General features: G+C 55.6%; 1 protein-coding gene and 1 long non-coding RNA gene across 7 annotated transcripts; both read right to left on the reverse strand.

The window, feature by feature from the left end:
* Positions 1 to 74: 74 nt before the first annotated feature.
* Positions 75 to 9,926, reverse strand: LOC116584179. 3 transcript variants are annotated; one of them, XR_004283082.1, is made up of 3 exons: positions 3,613 to 9,926; positions 2,739 to 2,863; positions 75 to 2,550 (listed from the first exon to the last, which is right to left on the reverse strand). It is a non-coding gene; the product is annotated as an uncharacterized LOC116584179 (long non-coding RNA). The 3 variants fall into 3 exon arrangements; XR_004283081.1 differs by having other exon boundaries at positions 75 to 2,635; XR_004283080.1 differs by having other exon boundaries at positions 75 to 2,167; positions 2,440 to 2,863.
* A 4,050-nt stretch (positions 9,927 to 13,976) lies between these two features.
* EGR3 (early growth response 3) lies at positions 13,977 to 19,779 on the reverse strand. 4 transcript variants are annotated; one of them, XM_032332155.1, is made up of 3 exons: positions 18,145 to 18,221; positions 17,664 to 17,716; positions 13,977 to 16,835 (listed from the first exon to the last, which is right to left on the reverse strand). In XM_032332155.1, the coding sequence occupies exons 2-3, from the start codon at positions 17,701 to 17,703 to the stop codon at positions 15,826 to 15,828; spliced, it is 1,050 nt and encodes a 349-aa protein (XP_032188046.1). In that variant the 5' UTR covers positions 17,704 to 17,716; positions 18,145 to 18,221; the 3' UTR covers positions 13,977 to 15,825. The 4 variants fall into 4 exon arrangements, with proteins under 4 accessions (XP_032188046.1, XP_032188045.1, XP_032188047.1 ...); XM_032332154.1 differs by lacking the exon at positions 17,664 to 17,716 and having other exon boundaries at positions 18,145 to 19,779; XM_032332156.1 differs by lacking the exon at positions 17,664 to 17,716 and having other exon boundaries at positions 18,173 to 18,262.
* Positions 19,780 to 21,439: the final 1,660 nt, after the last annotated feature.

The following is a 21,439-nucleotide window of genomic DNA, read 5'->3' on the forward strand; positions in this document are numbered from 1 at the left end:
AGAATCCCAAATATTAGGACAAATAACCTTTGGATTATGTCAGTAAAGAAAAAGAAACAATTTTATTTCTACATTTCCCAAGATCAAAGCTACTTCATCTAGATGTTGCTGCTTCTGATTCTTTTTAAAAAAGAAAATACCCACAAGTGTCTAGTGTTCTCTGACTATGAGGAGCTTATGTGACACCACCTTAGAGCAAACAGGGTTGCAAGAGGGAGAAATCCCGAGAGAAGCACCCCTTCGCTTCGGGGCTCTAGCTGCCACAGAGGATGTCCAGGCACTGGGGTTGCCGTGCAGTTGTTCCAATCAGCCCTGGCGTGTCTCTTCAGCCTTTGCTCTTCTGAGTGTGGCATGGTTGGCTTTCTGAAGCTTCTCATGCCCATTCTTTGGTCTTTGCAGTTGTCCGTGATAACCTCCATCAGTGCTGAGTACTCCTGGTGCTCGGCAAAGCATCTGACATGCATTCAATCATGTATTCTCTTTAAAAAAAAAAAAAAAGATTTTATTTTTAAGTGATCTCTACACCCAACATGGGGCTCAAACTCACAACCCTGAGGTGGAAAGAGACATACGCTCTACCAATTCAGTCCACCAGGCACCCCAAGACCATGTGTTCTTCACAGTAACTTGATAGGGCAGCTTCTCTGAGGACCCTTTTTATAAATGAGGAAACCAAGGCTGAACCAATTGCCCAAGCGTCATAGAGTTGGCCAAGTGTCAATGACAGGTGTTTAAACCAGGTCTAAGCCACCTTGGAGTAGAAAAGAAAGTAGCCAAAGGGGAGGGAGCTAGTTTTTGTGAGATCTCACTCATGTGCTATCTCATTAACCCTTGCCACCTCTCCAAAGGAGGACAAGGAGGCTTGGTGGGCTTGGCTGCAGGAGAGCCTGGGATGGTCCAACAGAAGTCATTCTTGCGACAGAGCCCGTGACTTAGCTGTGGTGCTGCCCAGAGGCCAGCTTGCAGACAGAAGGGGTACCCACTGATTTCAGTGGCAGGACTGGGAAGACAGGCTTTGAGCTGATTGTGCATGCCTCAGGACTTTTGTTCCTTGGCTGGGATAGCCCTCCACTCTCCACTGAAGCCACAGGGTACCCCAGATGAGCGCAGCCCCCAGGAGGGCATGGCTTTCCTAGGGAATCCTCACAGGTCCCACACACACATGGGGAGAGCAGATCTAGGGCGTGGGGAGGACTGCCCTAGCCTGACCTCGCTGTGGGCCTGGCTGCCCAGTGTCCGCCCCCTGCCGCTGTGGCCGAGACAGCCCCTAGACACCGGCGGGGCAGGTGGCAATTATCCCGAGGCACTGATTACACTGCTGGCCAGCTGAAGCCCCAAATAGCCCAGCAGCTCAGCCCAGCACAGGGAGTGGGGGAGGAGAAGCGTCCCGTCCCATCCCGCTGGAGACGACGGGGCAGGACCAAAGGGGTGGGGGGGGTGATGTGTTTGGAAGGTCTGTGGGGGATCAGGACGGCATCATGTCACGGTTTTGTCTTTGGGGGCAGTCAAGGATCCTCAAAGAAAGGGATGAGGTCTCTACCATGGCAGTCCAACCCAGAGAAGGGGGTCAGTGGATGGGGCAGACACCACTCCCCCACGGCTTTCCGAGGGCGAATCTGGGCAGCGAGCATGGAGCAGCATGTAGAAAGGTTCTCATGCCCTGTGGGAGGAGCCCCTCTTTGAACCTTATGCAGCCCTTGCCTTGGATGGCATTGTCATTTCCTGTACCCCTGGGACCCTCGGTCGGGTGGTCTTCAACCAGACACAAAGGCAGGGAGCTGTGGGCTTGGGAGACTGGGATCCTGGAGCTGGAGCCCCAAGCCTTTGGACTGGGGTACCTTGCGGAAGGCGTCAGGGCGAGGAACGCTGGCTTCTCACCCGACTGTCATTTCTAACCGCTCTTGCCACTGCCTGAGGCGTTAGGGAGGGTTTGAGACCTGAGGAGCCGAAGCCTCCACAGCATGGGCTGGGGGAGGTAGTGAGAACCCAGTTTCTCAGGCAAGTCACTGGAAGTGGGCTGGACCCGAAGGCCCTTAGAGGGGAGGGTGCGGCAGGTTGCTTTGGGGGTGTCTCGGATCCACCACCTCAGCCTGGATCTGACATCTTTAGAGGCTTGCTTCTTGGAGGACAGGCACAAAGGCCTAGAATGGCTGACCAGGAGGCGGCACTAGATGGAAACAAAATGGAAAGAGAGAAATACAGCCCCTGGCGTGCACCCCATGTCGCTTCTTATATATGGACAGATTCTCCTGTGTTGACCACCCCACCCCACCCCCTCGCCCTGAGAGTGTGCCACCATCATGGCTTCCCCTGTGGTCAGCCAAGGGAGGGGGCTGAGCTGCAGGCCCCTCCCCCACGCCCAGAAGCTTCCCCTGAGGGGAAACCAGGGCAGGCCTTTTTCCAGGACTTGCCAACTTGGGGACAAGACAGGGCAGGAACCTGGTTTCCCAGAGGTCTCTGATTGAGGGGGTCATGGAGCTCCACGGTGCCCAGTGTCTGGGATCCTCTTCTCCCCACAGCAGGGGGAGGAGGGCGCCCCTCTGTCGGCACCTGCTTGAAAGCCACCTGTGAGTTCTTGGGACCCAGGTCGGAGAAGGAGGCTGCCAGGGGCTCCAAACCACCTCTCCCAGCAACTCTGCTAATCCAAATAAGATAGGGAAAAGGCAGTGGGAGGAAATGATAGTTTCATGGTTATTTTCAGAAAGGAAACAAAAAAAAAAATGCAAACAGGAGCACACCCTGCATTTTGGTGCAAAATCCTGGAGTCTCAGGGAAAAGAACCGACAGTGCTTCTTTCTTCTGGTCCCTTCACCCGTTGCTGGGGAGGGGCTGCCTGGGCGGGGGGCTCTGGTGGCTTTTCCTCCTGGGAAGAGGGGCAAGGGGCTTAGGGAGTGGATCGCAAAGACCCTTCCTACAGAGGCAGGCTGGGAAACTGTGGAGCTGAGGCTTGTAAGGCACAGTGGCTTGTGTAGGATTGGTGGGCCGGGAGGGTGTGTTCTAGGAGCACAGCACAGAAAGAGAACGAGAGGGGGAGGGAAAGCAGAGGAGCCGGGGCTGTGGGAGAGCAAAGTGGGGCTGCTGCGGCCTTGCTTGCGTGTGCGTGTGCGTGTGCGTGTGCGGGGCAGGCACCAAGATGGGGGTCATGGGAGCAGGGCCACACACAGAGGGGATGGCCTAGGGCACCACCAGGGCTGAAGGCTATGTAGGAAGACAGAGCCCACCTTCCTGTCCTGGGGGGAAATGGGGTGGTGCTCCATCACCTCTGAGTTCCCTGGATAATGTGGGGAGAGCACGGAAGGAAGTGGGGACCCGAACCTTGGGGGATTTGTCTGGAGGCCTGTTCTCAGGGGTTTGGTTGGACTTGTCTGGAGACTTTTATAGGCCAGCCCGCAGGGGCTAGAGTGTGTGGATGGGGAAGAGGCAGGAGCCAAGGCCAGCCGGTGCATGAGGAAGAGGAGTACAGTGAACTAGGAGCCCCTGTGGTGGCCAGCCAGGTGTTCTAGAGCACGGGTGAGAGAGAGCAGAGGACAAGCAGGCCTCGGGGAACTGGCAGAGGGCCTTGGGGAGGTAGCTGGACTGGTGTCCTGCCCAAGGCAGGAGCACTGTTATTACCTCTGTCTTATAGAAGCATCTGCTGAGGCCTAGAGATGTTAGCTCCTGTGTCCAAGTTTCCATGACTAGCCAGAGAGGGGGTTGGAGTGGAGAGATGGGCAGGAAACAAACTTAGGCCCTCTGTTGGGTGGTCTAGTTGGTAATGGGGGGGTCTATAATGCTGGGGAGAGAGGAGTGCCCATGAGGCACTGTTCTAGGGAAGACAAAGTCCAGCCAAATAGCAGGAAAATCCCTGTCCCAAGAGGCCTGTGGGGCCTTGGAGTCTACCCACATGGAAGGGAAGGAGCCTTCCCTCCCAGCTTGCTAAACCAGACCAAGCCCTGGGACCTGGGAGGGTTGGGGAGGAGATGGAGGTAATGACTCAACCCATCCGACACAAGCTTGACCTAGGGGTGGTTGGTTGGGTAACCCAGCAGACACTCCAGTGCGGGGAGGGATGGAAGAAATGGGTGATGCTCCAGATAAGGGAGAAAAGGCAGGCCGGCAGGGAGGGGCTGATGGTTCCAGGCAGCCTGTTTGGGAAGAGGATGGGGAGAAGCGCACTTGGTCTTTGGGGATGGGGAGAAGGAAAGAAGCTCCAGGACCTCTTGGGTGGCCTCTCCTGAGATCATGCTCCTGTAGGGAGGCAGAGGCTCTTTGAGGCTCATATCCCCAGAGGATTCCTAGTAGTAGGAATTCTCAGAGCAGAGGCCCAAAGGCAAAGCTCTGAGCCCTCCATGCGGCTCCCTTCTCCTCCCCCCAGTCCTAGGACAGTGGCTCTGCTCAGGAGCCAGCCACCCCCTGGTGCCTTTTATTCCATGAGCCTGGGGCTGATCCATGCACCACAGGCCACTGCCGAGACCCCAAACTGGGGGACCTCTTGACCTATCTTCTTATACACATTTGGCTTGGGCCAGAGAATCAGAGGCCCCAGGGAGTCAAGACGGGTGGGAAAAGGCCAGCCCTTCTGAGCATCAGCAAGGAGGATCAGATTTGGGCCCAGGAGGACGAAAGCACAGGCCTTTTCCACTTCCTGCCCCTGCTGGGCCCCTGGTCAGCCCCTGGCTCAGAGAGGGAGGGGTGGGGCTTTGGTGCACAGGGTGGTGATACTGGGACCCTTTCACACCCAAGCTTCAAGTGTGGATCCACTAGTAGCACTGCCCACTTTCTTGATGGGGACTTTAAGACACAGAGGGGCTATGGCTTTGCAAACAGCATACAGCTTTGTCCTCATGTCAAAGTCAAGGTCAGGAGCCAGGGCTTCTAACTCCTGGGGTGGTACAGGAATGCTGTCTAGGTAGCCCAGACATGTACATGTTTGATGATATATATGTCCTCACCGGTTGTAGATTTCAGCACCCTTAGGCCCAGAAGGGGAAGCAGGGGTCATTCCCGGACGGTTCACCTCTGAACCATCTGGATCCTGTGTGGTTTTCCCATCTGACCTACTAAGAAGGGTCACATGAGTTCAGACCCGGCTCCCAGCTCTGCCTAGAACATCTGCCTGGGATATCTACTTGTAGAAGGAGGATAGTGTTCCCCAACAGTCCTCTTCAGGCTCCTGGGACAGGGTGGCTCTCCTTCACAATTTTGCATTGCAGTGGACCTCTCAAAAGCCCTGTGGAGCAGGGGTTCGTACCCCCTACCGATGGGTGATACCGAAGGGTTCATGCCCCCTACCGCTTGGCCAAGGTATGAGGTGTACTGGGTCTGTCTCACATCATTTGGTCTGGTCTGGTCTGACACAGAGAGAAGAGCAAGACTGGGGCCAAAGATACAGCTTGGGCCTTTTTGGTCAAGAGGCCTGAGCTCTTCAACCAGGAGAAAAGGAAAAGTAGGTGGGTAGGTAGAGGGGAGGAAGGGTGATGCTGGTCTCTGTTTGGAATTGTGGAAGCAGAACTCCAAGTGCCCCAGGAGAAGAGGAGATGGGGAGGCTTTCCCTTCCAGCTCACCATCTCAGGGCCTGGACTGAGAAACAGGCAGGGAGGCCAGCCTGAGGGATGCTCCGTGAGGACCAAGGAGAATCCGAAGATGGATCCCCTGACAGAACCCCTCCTCCACCCTGGAGAAGTCTGCCCTGTAGCAAGAAAAAGCAACCAGAATGCAGCACAGAGAAGTGTCATCTGGGTTGGACAACCTCCACCAAGCCAGCTGGGTGTGCTTCAGAGATGCCAAGCTGCTGTGTTGTTTCCTGGGGCCCAGGGGCCACTGGGGACTTTCTTTTCCACCTTGAGGAGAAGGACAAGAGAGCGAGCAGCCCCAAGGGGCTCCAGATGGCACCCTGGGTGGATCCCCTCTACCTAGAGTCCCATGGGATCATTTACACAGAGACCTTAGCTTAGCACTTGGCATGTAGTGAGTTCTCAGTACCTTGGTTTCATTATTATGGAGAGACATGGAAGAGGACTTTCTGAGATCCTCCAGGAAGTTTCCCTCCCCTTGACCCTTGACTCCCCCACCTCCCACCGGACTCTGATTTAGGTATTTTTCTATCAGGGACCACCATTTCATGACACCGGGCCCAGTATGTTGAAATCACCCGTTTATGGGTCTGCCTCTCCCCCAACAGAATGGAAGACCCTCCAGGGCAGGAATGGTATTCTGGTGGTGTTCCTCTTTGTACCACCAGCCACTCCCTGTGCCCCCCCAGACAGGCACTATACCTGACTTTGTACAGGTTTGCTGAATTAATGGATGAATGAATGAAATGGGAAGAAGCTCTCATGATGATGTCAAGTTGCCAGGGAAAGACAGAGATGGGGGGAAGCGGGGGAAGGGGAGGCTTTTGGAAAGACGTGACATTGGAGGCCAAAGAAAGGCAGAGGGAAGAAATTTCTCTTTTCCAGATGCAATTGCTTAGAGAAATCTATAGAGATAATGCCACAGCACCAACATTTGCAACAATCCTGGGGCACCGAGCTCACAGCGAGGGCTATAGTAGATCAAGTGATTTCAGGAATGTCCCATCGGGCACATTCAGGGCTCGGGGTCCGTGTGAGAATATAACTGTATTGGAGGAACCTGGCCACCCACCAGCTCTTTGCCAAGGCAGGAAACATGGCCAATCCGGCCACAGTTGAAGGAGGAAGCTGGCTTGCAAGGAGCAATTTCTGCGACAGGACGCCAAGGGAGATTCCCATTGTAAGACAGTAGGGCATTAGGAAGAGTCATTCATCTTATGAGGGATTTGGCACCAAGGCAAGTGTCCACAGGAAGGGAAAGGGTTCTTGGGCTGTGGTTCTTGAAGGAGGCAGTTCTTTCTGTCCTTGGCCAAGTTGGGATTTAGGAATCATCAGTGGCCTCTGAGAAGACATAAGAACAAGGTTATGAAGACTGCAGCTGGGCAGGGGGGTGGTTAGGAAGCCAAGTGGGGAAGGGGAATCATTGGGGGCAGAGAAGAGAGGCAGACTGGGAAGAGGGAGATGGACTAGCAGCCCAGCATGAGTCCAGCTCTCTCCCCTTCTTCCTGGTCCCCTTCCGAGCTTGTCCCTGGCCACTCTGGCTTCATGTGGCTTCTTGAATAGTTCCAGAAGGCCACCAGCAGGGCCTTAAACTTGCTGTTCCTTCTTGCCCAGATGTCCACAGGACTGCCTCCAGCACTTCCTGCGTCTGTACGAAGGCCCCTCTCCAGTGAGGCCATGGGACTGCTCCCTATGCTACCCCCCCACGTGATTGTAATGCCCACCCAGCACTTCTCATTCCAGTCACCCTGCTGTATTTTTCTGTAACACATATCACAATCCAACATATGTATTTGTTACCTGCTTCTGCCCTGGACAAGGGAAGCTTTATGAATGGAAGGATGCTGTGTCCCTCAGCACATAGTACTGAGGAAATGAAGTAACCAGCACTTTCCACGGGGCCCTCCACTGAGAGTCTGGATCTGAAGTCCTAGCTCTTCCTTTATTGGATGTGATCTTGGAAAAGTCACGGAACCTCTGGGAGCCTCTTTTTTTTTTTTTTTTTTTTTTTTTTTTTTACCCTAGAAAAGAGTGTGTTGGACAGTTAGGGTCACTTATGGCACCTCAAATGCAGGGGAACCTCTCAAGGCGATGGGATGAGCTAAGGGCTCGGGCTATCCACGATTCTCTCCTAGATCACCATGGCCAGGACAGCCCTGGATGGTGCTTCTGCTCCCAGACTAGGCTTGGGCCGGGACAGTTCCATCAGCCCTGAGGCTGGAAGCTGAGAACTGGCCAGAAGGCAGAGGTCAAGGATGGATGACTAAGAACAAGCCTCAGATCCAGGGAGAGGGACAGACGGGGAGGAACTGGGGCTGCTGCGTTTTATTGAAATCCCTGATAAGGATCAGGAAGCAGGCAACAGCCCAATGACACATTAATTAACTTTGCAGATGATACTGCATCGGGAAGGTGTCATATCCACCCAGCAAAGTGAGAGAGGGGAGAGGACCTGGGATGGGGTCAGGAGCCAGCCAGGAAACGGCAACAATGAACAGCAGCTGCAGCCGGGAGCGGACGGGACGGACTGTGTCCTCTGGGTGGACTTGGGGGGGCGAGCGGTGGAGAGGATCCATTTTCAGAATACAGATGTCCCTCGGAGGGCTGGAGATGGGGGCGGGTGGTGAGGACCGGAGGTTGCCGCCGCTCCGTTTGAACTGGTGTGCGGATCTCTGGCAGACACAGAGCTTGCTTTCTTGCCTCTGTGTTTGGAGGGTGCGGAAAAGGGGACAGGGCAAGGGACGAAGAAAGGAAGTAACATGTACAGAGCATCCACTGTGAATCAGGTACCATATCCTTTGTGTGGTCGGAACTCCATGACGGCAGGTTATGACCAGAGGAGGAAATTCAGGTTGGGAGAGACTAAGAAATCTGTCAGCGGTCACACCGCGGAGCTGAGATGCCGACGGAGATGGAGATGGTGACTCCAGAGCGGGCTAAGGGCCCCAAGGGAAAAGCCAAGGAGCTGGCTTATCAAACCACCTCCCAGGTTTTAAGACGGAGGCTTGAGCAATGAACCAGTGCCCCAAAGGAGACTTTCCTTAGGACCCTGAGGTCACACAGGCACTAGAGATTTTCTGCCTTCCTGCTTGGAGGGCCTGACCTTCCTAAGCAGGGAGGAAAAGGGGACAAGGAAGAATGGAAAGCAAACCGCAAAGGACTAGAAAGTGCTACAGCTTTTGCAGCCTGTGCTTGAGAAGAAGCCAACGTGCCTGGAGGCCCCAGTCTGTTCTGGTCACTAATGTCTCTCTCTCTCTCTCTCTGTGCTGGAGACAGGGACCTGATTCTTGGTGGGGGTGGCAGCCACCCCAAACAAGACAGGTGTAGAGACAAAGTTAACTTTCCCTCTGGAGGGCTGGGGTGTCCCCAGCCTCAGTGGCATCTGACATCTCTTTTCCCCCAGAGAACCAAGAGGTGGAAGCATTCCTAAGACTATAACTAGGAACTCAGTGGGGAACTCAAACAGGGACTCAAGTCAGCTGTCAGCCAGTTCAGAACAGAGCAGTCTGTTTCTGTGTGGGCCATGATGCCGCTGTGAAGTCCTGAGGTAAAGATGGCTGCCGGCCCTGGGTAGGCCTCACTGGGAGAGCCAGCCCGAAGGACTTGCATTTGTGTTCCAAGCAAAATGAGCAGGGCCCAGAGAACACAGCTGGGCAGTGAGAGGATGGGAGGGTTGTGGAATCACAGAGGCTCCCAGGAATGGGTGAAGGAGAGGCCGTAGGTGCTGGGTGGGCTTCCTGAGGTCCAGGAGAGCGCCTTTTTTGTCCCCTGTCCTGGGACCTTGAGAGGAGAGGAAGATATCAGTAACCCGGCGAAGCCCCACATCTTCTTCCTAAGAGAACATACAAGGGCCTTCCTAGAGACGAGGCCAAGAAGCAAGCGAGGCAACATTAAAGAAACCACAGGGCGGCCAAACTCCCACCCAGCCTCAACATGAGAGCCTTCCTAGTGAGCAGCCAGTACCATCTAGAAGCTTGGGTTCTCTCATTCTTGTTTGCAGCTTTTGGCCATATTCTGTGTGCTTCAGCTCCTTTGTAAGATTCCTCAGAAACCTTTCTTCCAGCCATCTGCGTGTTTGCCAGAAGGGAAGAAATACTGTTCTCACGCCCAGGTCAGAGGGCTGAGGAGCACTGGGCTCCTGGTGGCTAGCAGAGGTGGAGGCAGGGACTGTCCCAATTTCAAACGCCAGACAAGGCAACCACGACGAGAATGGGGAATGAAGATCCTAGGCAAGTGAGTCAGGGTCTAGTCCCTTCCTTCCCCCGTCATGGACAAGTCAGTGACTTATGAACAGTGACCTCTGTTCCTTGAAAATGACCAATTGTTGAAAATATGAGAGATGGGATAGAAAGGAACCTTCAAGCAAAAAGAGGGGTGAAGGGCGCCTGGGTGGCTCAGTGGGTTAAGCCGCTGCCTTTGGCTCAGGTCATGATCTCAGGGTCCTGGGATCGAGTCCCGCGTCGGGCTCTCTGCTCAGCGGGGAGCCTGCTTCCCTCTCTCTCTCTCTCTGCCTGCCTCTCCATCTACTTGTGATTTCTCTCTGTCAAATAAATAAATAAAATCTTTAAAAAAAAAAAAAAAGAGGGGTGAAGTTTCCAGAGCTGGGATGTTGGGAGAGGCTGACCAGGCCAGACATGTCCCTGGCCACTGTGGATGACTGACAGGGGCCTGACTGCTTGCAGCCTTGTCCCGGGGACTGGGGTGGCCAAGGGGCTCCAAGAGTCCCTTAGATCTTTTTTCTTCCTCTGGAAACCTCATTCCCATTCCTATAAAGAGTGGGTTTTCTAAAAAGAACCACTTGGGATAGATTAAGGATTATGACCTCTTTTGAAAACCGCATGGCACCTTTTAGAAAGCCATTTCCCCCCAGTTGTTAAAACTTTGCCAGTAGGACTTCTGGTCACTGGGACACACAGAGGCCTTCTACTTTCCTCAGGCTTATTATTCCATGGCACCAGGAGGGCCAACCAACTGAGGCCAGGAAAAGGTAGCTCACAACCCCTCGTCTATGGCAGGCAAGTTCTGGATTAGTAAAAGGGGATCAGTAGCCACTGGCCATTAGCCATTACCTTGCTATCATCGGGATCTACCTCGCTATTCCTTTTTATATAGTTGAGAAGAATATGTAGACCCACACTTACATCACTACTACCCCCACCATTAGAAAATAAGCCATTCCTTGCCCCCGCTTCTTATGAAGTATGTCCTCCTTTGTACCCAGCCCTAGTTCATGGAGTCCAATTTTGCAAAGAGTCATCACCTCCGGTAAAGCCACTCCCAAGACGAGAGAGAGAGAGAGAGAGAGGAAGATAGAAATCCTTTCATTTACCCTGAACACCTTACAGCTTGCTTTGGACATAGTTAAACCCCTTCCATATTTCTATGCCCGATTTTCCTCCCAGCCAAGCTTCCATTGCTTCCTTCTCCTGATAGCTCTATCCAGCCCTTTCCTCTACCATCTCTCCACTTCATCCCTAAGTGTGAGGGTTGAGTTTCCTCTCCCCCTACTTACAAGACCCAGGCAGGTTGGGTTGCTGGTATGATGCTATCTGGGACAGCCTTATCTAGCTACAAAGTATGAATCAGAGATTACACCACACAGGGCTGGTGCCAGCCAGGCGGGCTGCCATATTGTCAAGTAACCCAGTGGTTGAACCAGGTTGGGTTGAGTAATATGCACCAATGGGAAGTGAGTTTATTAATCATGCAGCATAGTACACTGTTGACGAAAGTGTAACTCTGAGGGCCTGATTTGATTGGAGAAGGTGCAGGTGGGGCCGGATGCTAACTATGAAGACACCCAGTGACGCTATCCTTCTCTGATAAATATGCCCTTGAAAAACACATGGAAATCTGGAAGCAAATATCTAGTTTAGCAAAGAGGTGGGTTATATGCTCAATCTTTAGGGCTTTTCAGCCATCTTGGATTCTCTTCACTGAAAAAAAGGATACTTCCTTGTGGCTATAGTTGCAGTTAGGAATTTCGAAAGTTTCATGAGGTGAGAGAAGGGAATTCAAGATGGCAGCCCGTGACCTAGAATTGTGTGGGTGAGAAAATGTAAGATTCCATACAGCATTCTCTTTATTGATCTCACACTTCAAAAAACATTCTTTTCTAGGGCCACGGCCCACCACCTACACCCGGGTCTGCCCTCAACTTCTCCGTAACTGAAGCCAACCGAAATACCACCCACATTTTTCGGGGTGATGGGCCTGACAGGGGCAGCAAGAGCAGTTTCTGAGCAGGGATGCTGTACTCCATTTCTGTCACTGGATGGTTGCTTCAGGCGGCAAGACATGGTCCCCCAGTTGCTGTGTCTACGTCTATGTCTATGCAGCATGCAGACACCGAGCCCCTGCCCCCAAGCTTCAGTGAGGCAGATGACACACAAAATACATAACAGAAAAGCCCAACTGAGTGTTTTAGAGGGCAGGCCGGAAGAAAGGAAGAGAAAGGACTGATCTGTCCAAGGATCATTCTAGAACAAGCTGCAGGAAGATAAAGGATTGTAAATAAGGTGAAGGGAGCAGAGTGGAGCTAGGGACGCACAAAGAAAGTGCTGGGGAGGGGGGTGGTATATATCTCTTTAAGAGAACCGGGAGAAAGCTCTAGGGCTGGCCAATGAACTCAGTTAAGAAAGGGCAAGGTTCTCAGGGAAGAAAGCTCAAAGAGTGGGGGTGGCATCACCTCTAGGGGAGATAGAAGTCATAAGATGTGAGGGGTTAATGCTGTATAAAATATTCCTTGTATGTCCTCCAAGTCTCAGAAGCATTGGATCCCGGGGAGTTCGTAAAAGCTGCTTTTTTTCAGCCAAAACCCTCTTTCCCAGGCAGCTACAAATAGTGAGGCCTGGAGAGTCCTGCCCAAGTGGGGCCGAAGTTGCATAATTTTTAAATCTGATTTTTCCCAATTATCTGACCACAATAGAGCTTCCAATCTCTCTGGTTATCTTGCCAACCTTGAAGAACCCTCTCTCAAGTCTCCACCTGTTTTTCAGGCTTCAAAAGCTGCAGCAAGAGCACTACTCGGTGTGGCTCTAGGGATTCCACAGGGTCCTGCTCTGGTGCTCCCAGAGCTATAGTTCAACCACTAGAAGATCCCCGCCTCTGTACCCTCAATAGCCATTAGAAACAAAGGAGAAGGCTTCTAGAAGCTTCCAGTCACCAGTTCCAGTTCCCACGGGTTTATCTCATCTGCCTGCCTCATCTCTCTGGCAGTCTGAGACTCCCAGCAGCGTGGAGGAAGAATCCTTTTCTCTCAGAACCACTGTGAACCCTCGACACTGGGTTTGAAACAGCAGAGCCCACGTCAAACTCTGACCAGCTTTACTCATGATGCCAAATTCCAGGTCTTACATTGAGTTTTCAGAGCAAGAGCAACAAAGCCTGGCACAAGAACCTATCAAATCAACCTTCAGCCAAAAACAAAACAAGACAAAAAAACAGGCCAAACCAAAACTTTATACTATGAAAACAAGAAATAAAATAAGGAGATTAATAGGCCGGCTGATTGTCAGCAAACACAATATCTTTACTGTATTAGCATTTGCTCACAGTGCAAATGGTACAACATTACACCATTTCAATATTTCGGTTTTTAAAAATGCTGTTTTCATTAACTATATTATATTGGCATAACAATGTGACAAAGGAGCAAATGAAATGTTGGTGAAGAATTTCACCTTTTCACAATATCAAGCATATTTTTTTAACCTTAGTATAAGGTACTATAAATCCAAGAAATAAAAACATCCACAAAATATATTACATCTGGTTTGTCTTTTTCTAAGTACTCAACTTTATACAAAAGTCTTTCAAAAAATATCATTCCCCATAGGTTTTCCTGTTTAAAACCTGATTTTTTTTCTCTCAGTTCACATAAGTTAGAGTGCATTTTCTTTTGTTGTTTTTTTAAAACATGCAGACATATAAAAAAATCTGGATAGCACAACCTTTTGGCAACAAAGTTATTTTTCTCTTAGTTTAAGCTTAAATGTCTGAGAACAGTTTTATTAAAACAAAGGAAAACTCAGATTATCATGCAGTGACATGCATAAACCAGAAGGAGCAAGGAAAAAATATTAAAGGATATTTGATTCCTCCTTCCAGCTTTGAAGTGACCAAAATTTTTGTTTTTAATAATCATCACATTATAAAAAGTATTCAGCAAAATACTGTCTCTGCAAAGAAAGATTTTACCCTTCAGCTGAAAAAATATGGGCCCTCCTGGCAAACTTCATCCTCTTCTCTCTCCTTCTACAAAAAAGTCCAAGTACCTGGAAATTCACAATCCCCCTGCTCTTTCATTTTTTTCCCCTTTCACTAGACTCTTTTTAGTATTATTTATCCACCACCAAAGGAAACAAAAAACAAACCCAAAGAACAAACAAACAAACAAACAAAAACCCCCGATGCTTTTTTTTCTTAAAAAAAAAAAAAAAAGTGGGAAACGCATAAAGTGACTTTAAAAACAGACATTCTGTAAACTCCAGACCTTTGTTCCTTCTCTCTGGGCAGCTTAGTGACCGCAGGAGAAATAACGCTAAGAGGGAACAGTACATTCAGTCAAGACTGCTGGAAGCTGTGTCAGAGAGCAACCTTCCCTACTACTCCATTTCAAAAGAGTTAACCCCTGTGTGTGTGGGGAGGAAGTGCTAGGGAGGGGGGGTTGGCCTGAGAAAAGGTGAGGTAGGGCAGGGAGAAAGTGAGAGCTGGGTGCGGAAAAGATAATGCCTCATTTCAGCAACAGGGATGAATGCAAAAATACCCATATTTTTAGGGAAAATTTGGACAGAGATGTGTGTATGTGTAAATGTACGTGCACGTACACGTACATACATATATATGTGTATATATATACACACACACCTATGTAGATATAATCTCATCGGTTAAATTTTTCATAAAAAATAAATCATTTAAAGCTTATATACCTACAAATTCTCTTTACTCCAGTGCACTGCACTGGATCGCCAAGTGCCTTGGAGATTTTATTTTGCTGAGAGAACATGTTGTGTGTTATATATATATGTATATGTATGTATGTATGTGCGTGTGTATATACACACACGCGCGCACACACACACACACACACACACACACCATATACACAGCTTTGAATTCTACCTGTTGTGTGGGCAATGACAAAGGATGAAAAAATGAGCCTGCTTTCCCATCACTGAGGAGAAGGAGAAATGGGTATGAGTGAGCGAAAACAGAAAGATGGTGAAATGAGGTGGCTGGTTGAGGCCTGCCTTTCTGCAAGAAGATTTTGAAAGAGATGGGGAGAGCTTTAGAGAGAAGGGAGAGGAGAGGGGAAAAGGGCAGAGGAGCGAACTCAGCAACACAGCTTTTGGAAAGTGGGGCTTGAGGACATAGATCTGTTACAAGGCAGGTTTAGTGATGGCTGCTCCTTCTCCCCGCAGATCAAACTGCCCTGAGGCCTGAGAGGGAAGCGCTCGGAAAAGGAGGGGTGCTGAGGGGTCACCCCTATACGGCGGTAGAAGCCCCACGGCGGGCATCTGAGGCATTTCTGTAAGAAACATGATTTCCGAGCAGATGGAAGACCGTCTCCTCCGGCCACGTGCAGGCCCCCAACCTGGGACATTCCCCCAGCGGCCTGGGGACCCGATGTAGGGAAGAGTTTGGGGTGGACACAGCCCAGTTCAGCTCAAGAGTCTCTCACACACACACACACACACACGCACACACACGCGTGCGCGCGCGCGCACACCCACACACCCACACACATAACACTCACGCGAGCACGCACACTCGCGCGCATCACCGCACGCAGGCGCGCGTGCGTGCGGCGGGCAGCAAGCTCTGCGCTTTGGTGCGCTCCTTACCCCCTCCCCCTCTCGGGTCTTCGAGGGGGAACCGAGGGAGACGTGGGGGGAACCGTGAGGTGCTTGGGTCGGGCGAGGCTTGGGCGGGCCCCGCCTTCAGTCCCCCGCAGGTCCTTGGCGCGGCCCAGCGGCCCCTGGATCAAGACGATCCGCACTGAACAAAGCGGGCTAGACGCCACCTTTCCGCCCCCACGCCTTGGTTAAGGGGGGGCAGCGAAGGGAGGGCGCCTCCTGCCCTGGCCCCCGACCGTTGGCCGGTGTGAAAGGGTGGAAACGGGGGACATCGAAGGGGAACAAGGGACCTTACGTCCATGGAGAGGCCAGGGCGCGGCCCCTGCGCCTCCGTGGCTAGCTTTCCCCGCTGCTTTCAGGCGAGCAGCTGGGAGACACTGCAGGGGAAAAGTGGGGATCTGGGGGCCCGAGCCTCAGGCGCAGGTGGTGACCACAGGGGCCAGGGACACGGGGGGCGCCGAGGACGCAGAGGGCGCACCCCCCTTCTCCGCTTTCTTCTCCTTTTGCTTGAGGTGGATCTTGGCGTGGCGCTTGCGCTCGTCGCTGCGCGCAAACTTGCGCCCACAGAACTCGCAGGCAAAGGGCTTCTCGCCCGTATGCGTGCGGATGTGAGTGGTAAGGTGGTCGCTGCGACTGAAGCTCCGCATGCAGATCCGGCACTGGAAGGGCTTGTGGCCCGTGTGGATGCGCAGGTGCCGGGTCAGCTCGTCCGAGCGACTGAAACGGCGGTCGCAGCCCTCCGCCGGGCACGCGTGGGGCCGCTCGTGGAGCGGGGTCTTGCTGGGTCGGTTGGGATACTTGCGGGGCCGGATGGGCTTGAGCGTGAGCGGCGGCTGGGGCAGGCTGCCAAAGCCCGGGTGGATCTGCTTGTCTTTGAACGCCTTGATGGTCTCCAGGGGGGTAATAGGGGGCGGGTTGACCCGGATGGGGTCCATGCCCTGGAAGGGCTTGTGCTCCGGAATGGAGCCCATGTCGTTGGGGTGGTGGTATAGGTTGTAGTCAGGAATCATGGGGAAGAGATTGCTGTCCAAGGCCGGCTTGGCCGATTGGTAATCCTGGGGGGAATAGGCGAGCCCGGGGTTGCCTTGGGGGTCGTGGAAAGACACAGGCTCCGAGTAGAGATCACTGCAGTTAGAATAGGGGGGCAGCGCCGGGTACATGGCCTCCACGTCGCCCTGCGGCGGCTGCACCATGCTGGCCGTGGAGGTCTGCGTGCTGAGTGCCCCTGAGGCAGGGGGCACCCCCAAGATGCCGGCGCTCATGAGGCTAATGATGTTGTCCTGACACCAGTTGGAAGGGGAGTCGAAGGCGAACTTTCCCAAGTAGGTCACGGTCTTGTTGCCGGGGGCTGGCTGGAAGGAGCCCGAATAAGAGAGTTCCGGGTTGGGCTTCTCGTTGGTCAGACCGATGTCCATCACATTCTCTGCGGAGAGCGGGGAAGAGAGGGGAGGGGTGAGTGAAGCCGAGCCGGCTCCCGGGCCCGGGCGCCCAGGTCCTCGCCCAGGTGTGGAGGGTGCGGCCGGGTGGAGCGAAGAGCGCGCGGGGTAGGAGGAAAGCTGCGCCTGAGCGCAAAGCGGGCGGTGCCGCGCTCCCGGGCGCAACCTGGATACAGCAAAATACTACGGATCGGGGTGTGGAGTGGCGGCTGCACACACACACCGCACACGCCGCGCACACACTCACGTATCACACGCGCACACACACACACGCGCGCACGCGAGAAGCATTGTTGTTGTTTCCGAGGTGGGGCGGGCAGGTAGCAGCAGCTACAGGTAGTTTGAGACCCGGAGCGCGCCGGGCTCTCGCTCTCTAGCGCACGGAACTCGGCCTCTTCCCCTAGCCCTGTCCGCGCCGGGACGCCGCGCCTTTCCTGCCCCGACGAAGCCCCCAGTGCGCACCACGCCCGGGTCGCCGACCCGGAGCGCTCCGACGCTTTGTCCTCGGCGCGTAGAGGGGTTCTGCCCGCAAAGGGAGCTCTCCCGCCGCCTTCCCGTGCCCCAGCCTTCGCCAGGCCTGGAGGAGCTTTCGGCTCTTGCTGCAGGGGGGAAAGCCCAGCCTCAGCTAGCGAGGGTGGAGGGCGGCCGAAAACCGGCCCGCGTCTCCATGGCGGGAGTGGCCGCTCTTCCCAAGCCCCGTGGCTGGGGATCGCCCCCGTGATGGCCCCCGCGCGGGTGGACCCCCCTCCCTCTCCCCGCCGTCCCCACACCCCCACGGCTTTGCTGAACGCCCCGGAAAGGCAGCGTCGCAGTACCTCTCCCACCGCGGGGACTCCACGCCGCACATGGCTCCATCCCGGGTGGGAGGCTGAGGGAGTAAGGGGGGAGAGCGCGGGTGAAAGGGACGCTGGGCTCCTCCCGGGAAAGGGGGCGACAGCACCACGCCTTGCGCGCAGCCTGGCGATCGCGCCCCCTAAGTGGAGAACCCCAGAGCCGCTCGCACCTACCTCCCTCTGGTCGGCGGCTGCCCCCACCCGGGAGAACCGAAGCCTCTACCGTGGCGTCGCCAACCGAGCCTTCCCGATCGGGGAGGGCGGGAGGAGTGGGTGGGAAAAGCAACTCGCCCCCCGGAAAATTCCCAGCGCGCCCCCCACCTCTCCATCCATCCATCCACCCATCTATCCATCCATCCGTCCATCCATCCATCCATCCATAGATCGCCAGCTCGTTCCCTCCTCCTCTTCCTCTCTTCCCCTCTCCTTCCTCGCTGCCTCGCCGCCTCCCCGCCGCCCTTACCTGTAGCCATCTGATTATAATGGGCTACCGAGTCGCTGCTGCCAGAGAAGAGGTTGAGCGCGCTGGGGATCTCCTCGGGGTACAGATTGTCAGGCAGTTGGTTTAGCAAACTGCTCATGGTCACCGGCAGCTTCTCGGCGAGTTTGCCGGTCATAGCACTCCCGAGCTGCCGCCGCCGCCACCGCCGCCACCGCCGCCGCTCGCTCCTAACGCAGCTTCCAGGCAAGCGGCATCCGAGAGGCGATCCGTGGTGCAGGGGAAAAGCATGCGAGAGGGAAAGTTCGGGGGGAGGGGGAGGGAAGAGGGGAAGGGGTGGGCCAGGGGAGGGGATCTTCTCTTTTTGGGGTGGGTGGGAGATGGGGCAAAAGGGGGTAATCCTCTTGGGTGCCTCAGCTGGTGCCGTAAGAGGCTGGGGGGGGGGGCGTGTGCGGGGGGGGTTGGTGGGGGGGCGGCCCGGGCTGGGGGAATCTCGGCCCGAGGGGGATGGACGCGGCCTCAGTATTGATCTCACAAACAGATGCGCGCCGGCGGCCCCCCCGCCCCCCGTGCCGCCACCGCCACCGCCGCCACTGCCGCCGCCGCCGCCTCTGCCGCTGCTGCTGCCGCTGCTACCACCACCACCAGCCCCGCCGCTTCCTAGCAAGCTCACTGCTGCCCAAAAGCTCCCAGCCAGGGAACTCCACCAGCCTATTTATCTGAGCCCCGGGAAAGCTCCGTGACGTAGCTGCCCATATATGGACAGACAAAGCCCAGCCGAAGGGGCGCGACGTCACAATGGAAGCTCCTCACAATGGAACATTAGAAAGCAGGAAGCGGGCCGCAGCCAACATGCGGCGCCCGCAACGCTCGCGCACCTTAAGAAAATGAGAGAAAGAGAAAAATAAAATAGAAGAATGAAGGAAAATTCGAGACGAGAGAGGAAAGAGGGAAGCATCCGATCGCAAAGAGTAAAGCGTTCGGCGCGGAGTTGAAAAAGCAGTAACTGCCTGTGTGTTTATAGGAGGTCTGCACTCTGGGAGCGCGCTGGTACCGCGGGGGAGGGGGCTGAGTTGTTTGCAAGTGGCCTCCAACACCCGGATCAGGGATAAAGGGAATTGGAACTACCGGTGAGGTCCCTTTGCAGCCTGGGAACTTCTGGGGAGCCCGGAAGGTGTGCGCTCCGACCCCGCTCCAGCCGCTCCTCTCGCATCTAGGACCCTGCCTGAGACTGACGGACGGGGAGCGCGTCCCCTCCAGGATTCTAGCGGGCCAGGGGTCGCAGATCTAGTATCCCCACCACTTTCTGGCGGCTCTCGCTCTGATTCTCCGCCCACACCCCTGCCGCTCCTTGGGGCCCTGGCCCTGCGCTGACTCCCCGCCGAGCGCAGCGGCTGGAGACCTTGATGGCTAAAGCGTGGCTGCGTCGGAGGCGAGAGCCCCGCGCTTTTGGGGTCGGGGGTGTGCGGTTTGGGTGGCAAAGAAGTAGGAATGAAGTTGAGGGGATAGGAAACATGTGCACCAAATCCCTGATGATTCTCTAACGGTTCCAAAGCACCCCTTTGGCCACGGGATGGCAGGAGGGCCCGGCAGGCCCGGGCGCTGTCGCTGTCTGTTGCTGCCTGCGAAGGGCCCGCCACTGAGTTGCAGCAGGAGCAAGCCGAACCCACCGTGTTTGAGCCACCTCCTCTAGTCTCTGCCCTCCCCCTTGCCTTCCACAGGGCTGTCCCCATCGCTGCCTGCCGGCGCCCTGCAGTCAAGGGCCTCCTGTTTGTCGACCGGAACGCTGTCACCTCCCGGAGCGGCAGCAGATCCCGGGGGCGGCTGCTACGTTCCCCGAGGCCTGCTCCGGGAGCGCGCGCGGCCGGGCCGCGGGAGAGCGGGAGGAGAGAAAGGGAGCGTGGGGGAGCGACCCCGAATCACACCGGCACCGGCTTGGCGTGGGAGGATTCCCTCCTCGGTGGCCATGTGGGCGCGGTGAATCCCGCGTCCCCTCCTTCCTTCCCTCCAACAGCCCCCCCCCACCCCGTGCGCTGGGGAGTCGGGGTTGGGGGAACGTGCGTTTCTCAGGGGGAGTGGGAGTGTTGACAAGGAGGAAGAGAGGATCCCCGGGCCTCACTCCGTGGGAGGGCCACGCGGGCCGGGGACGTGTGGGAGGAACTCCCGAGCTGCTCATCGTGGTGGGGGTGGATGACAACCTCGCTCCCCTCCCCTCGGCTCGGCGGAGAACTGGGGGAGGGAGGGCCCGGCCTCCCCCGGATCTTCTCTGGTTCTTGGGAAAGGAGGGATTCCCGCCGCCCGCGAGCCCCCTCACCCCACCCCACCCCGGCCGCCGCTCGCGCCAGGCTCCCCACACCTATACCGGGGAGGCGCTGCGCCCCCGGGCTCTCCTCCGCCTGCGCGGCGCGGGGAGGGAGCGCTCTGCGGCGGTCCCCGGCTCCGGCCGGAATCAGGGCATGCAGCGCCTTCCGCCCCCGGCTCCCTCCCTAGGGGGGCGAGCGGCCGGCCCGGGGGCGTGGGCGGCAGTGTGAGCCTGGCTGGGCGGGGGAGGGGCCCCGGCGGCTGCAGGGAGGGTCGCGGGGCGGCGGGCCAAGCCGGGAAGAGCCATACAAGGAGCGGATCCGGTGACGCGCCGGCCGCGCCCCTTCTCCTCGATTTGGCTGCTGATTCCGGTCCCCGGATTTGCATATTTTGGCATCCAGTGGAAAAGGAAAGAAGAACGGAACCCGCAGCCTTTAAAGGAACCGCACAGACTCTAGCGTCACCTAGAGAGGCGGTCTGGGGGGCGTGAAAAATGAGCCGGCGGCTCGGGCCTCTGGCCGCAGAGCCTGGCGGCAAGGGAGAAGCGGGGAGTGGCGGTGACTGGCGAGTGTCGCCTGCACCTGGCCCCTCGGCTGCTGCGCGGGCACCGGGAGGTGGCAGGGGTCTCCGCGGGTTCCTGACAGGGGCCAGCAGACGCCGCCGGGGCCGCGGTCTTGGGCGAGCGGCAGGCCACCGAACTGACTGCCACTGCCCTTGTTTCTCTGCTCGAGGCACACAGCTCAGCCTGCGGGGGTGGTGGGAAGGCGGCGGGAGACCTGCGGGCGGTCCACCTCCACTCCTGAGGACGCTGCCGCGACCTCTACCCAGGAGAGGAGAGTCGAGGAGCTGGAAACCCTAGTTGTGGCCGATAGCGGCCCACGTTAGGGAAAACAGAGGCAGGGGAAGAATTTGGGATCCTTGAGAGCTTCCAGGACCCCAGAGACTGTGGAGGAGTGAGCCATTGGAGAGATGGCCCGGAAACATTTCCAGGCTAGCTGCACCTGTTGCACTCAAGAAA

The sequence above is a fragment of the Mustela erminea genome, chromosome 2 (genome assembly GCF_009829155.1).
Source record: "Mustela erminea isolate mMusErm1 chromosome 2, mMusErm1.Pri, whole genome shotgun sequence".
NCBI classification, from domain to species: Eukaryota; Metazoa; Chordata; class Mammalia; order Carnivora; family Mustelidae; genus Mustela; species Mustela erminea.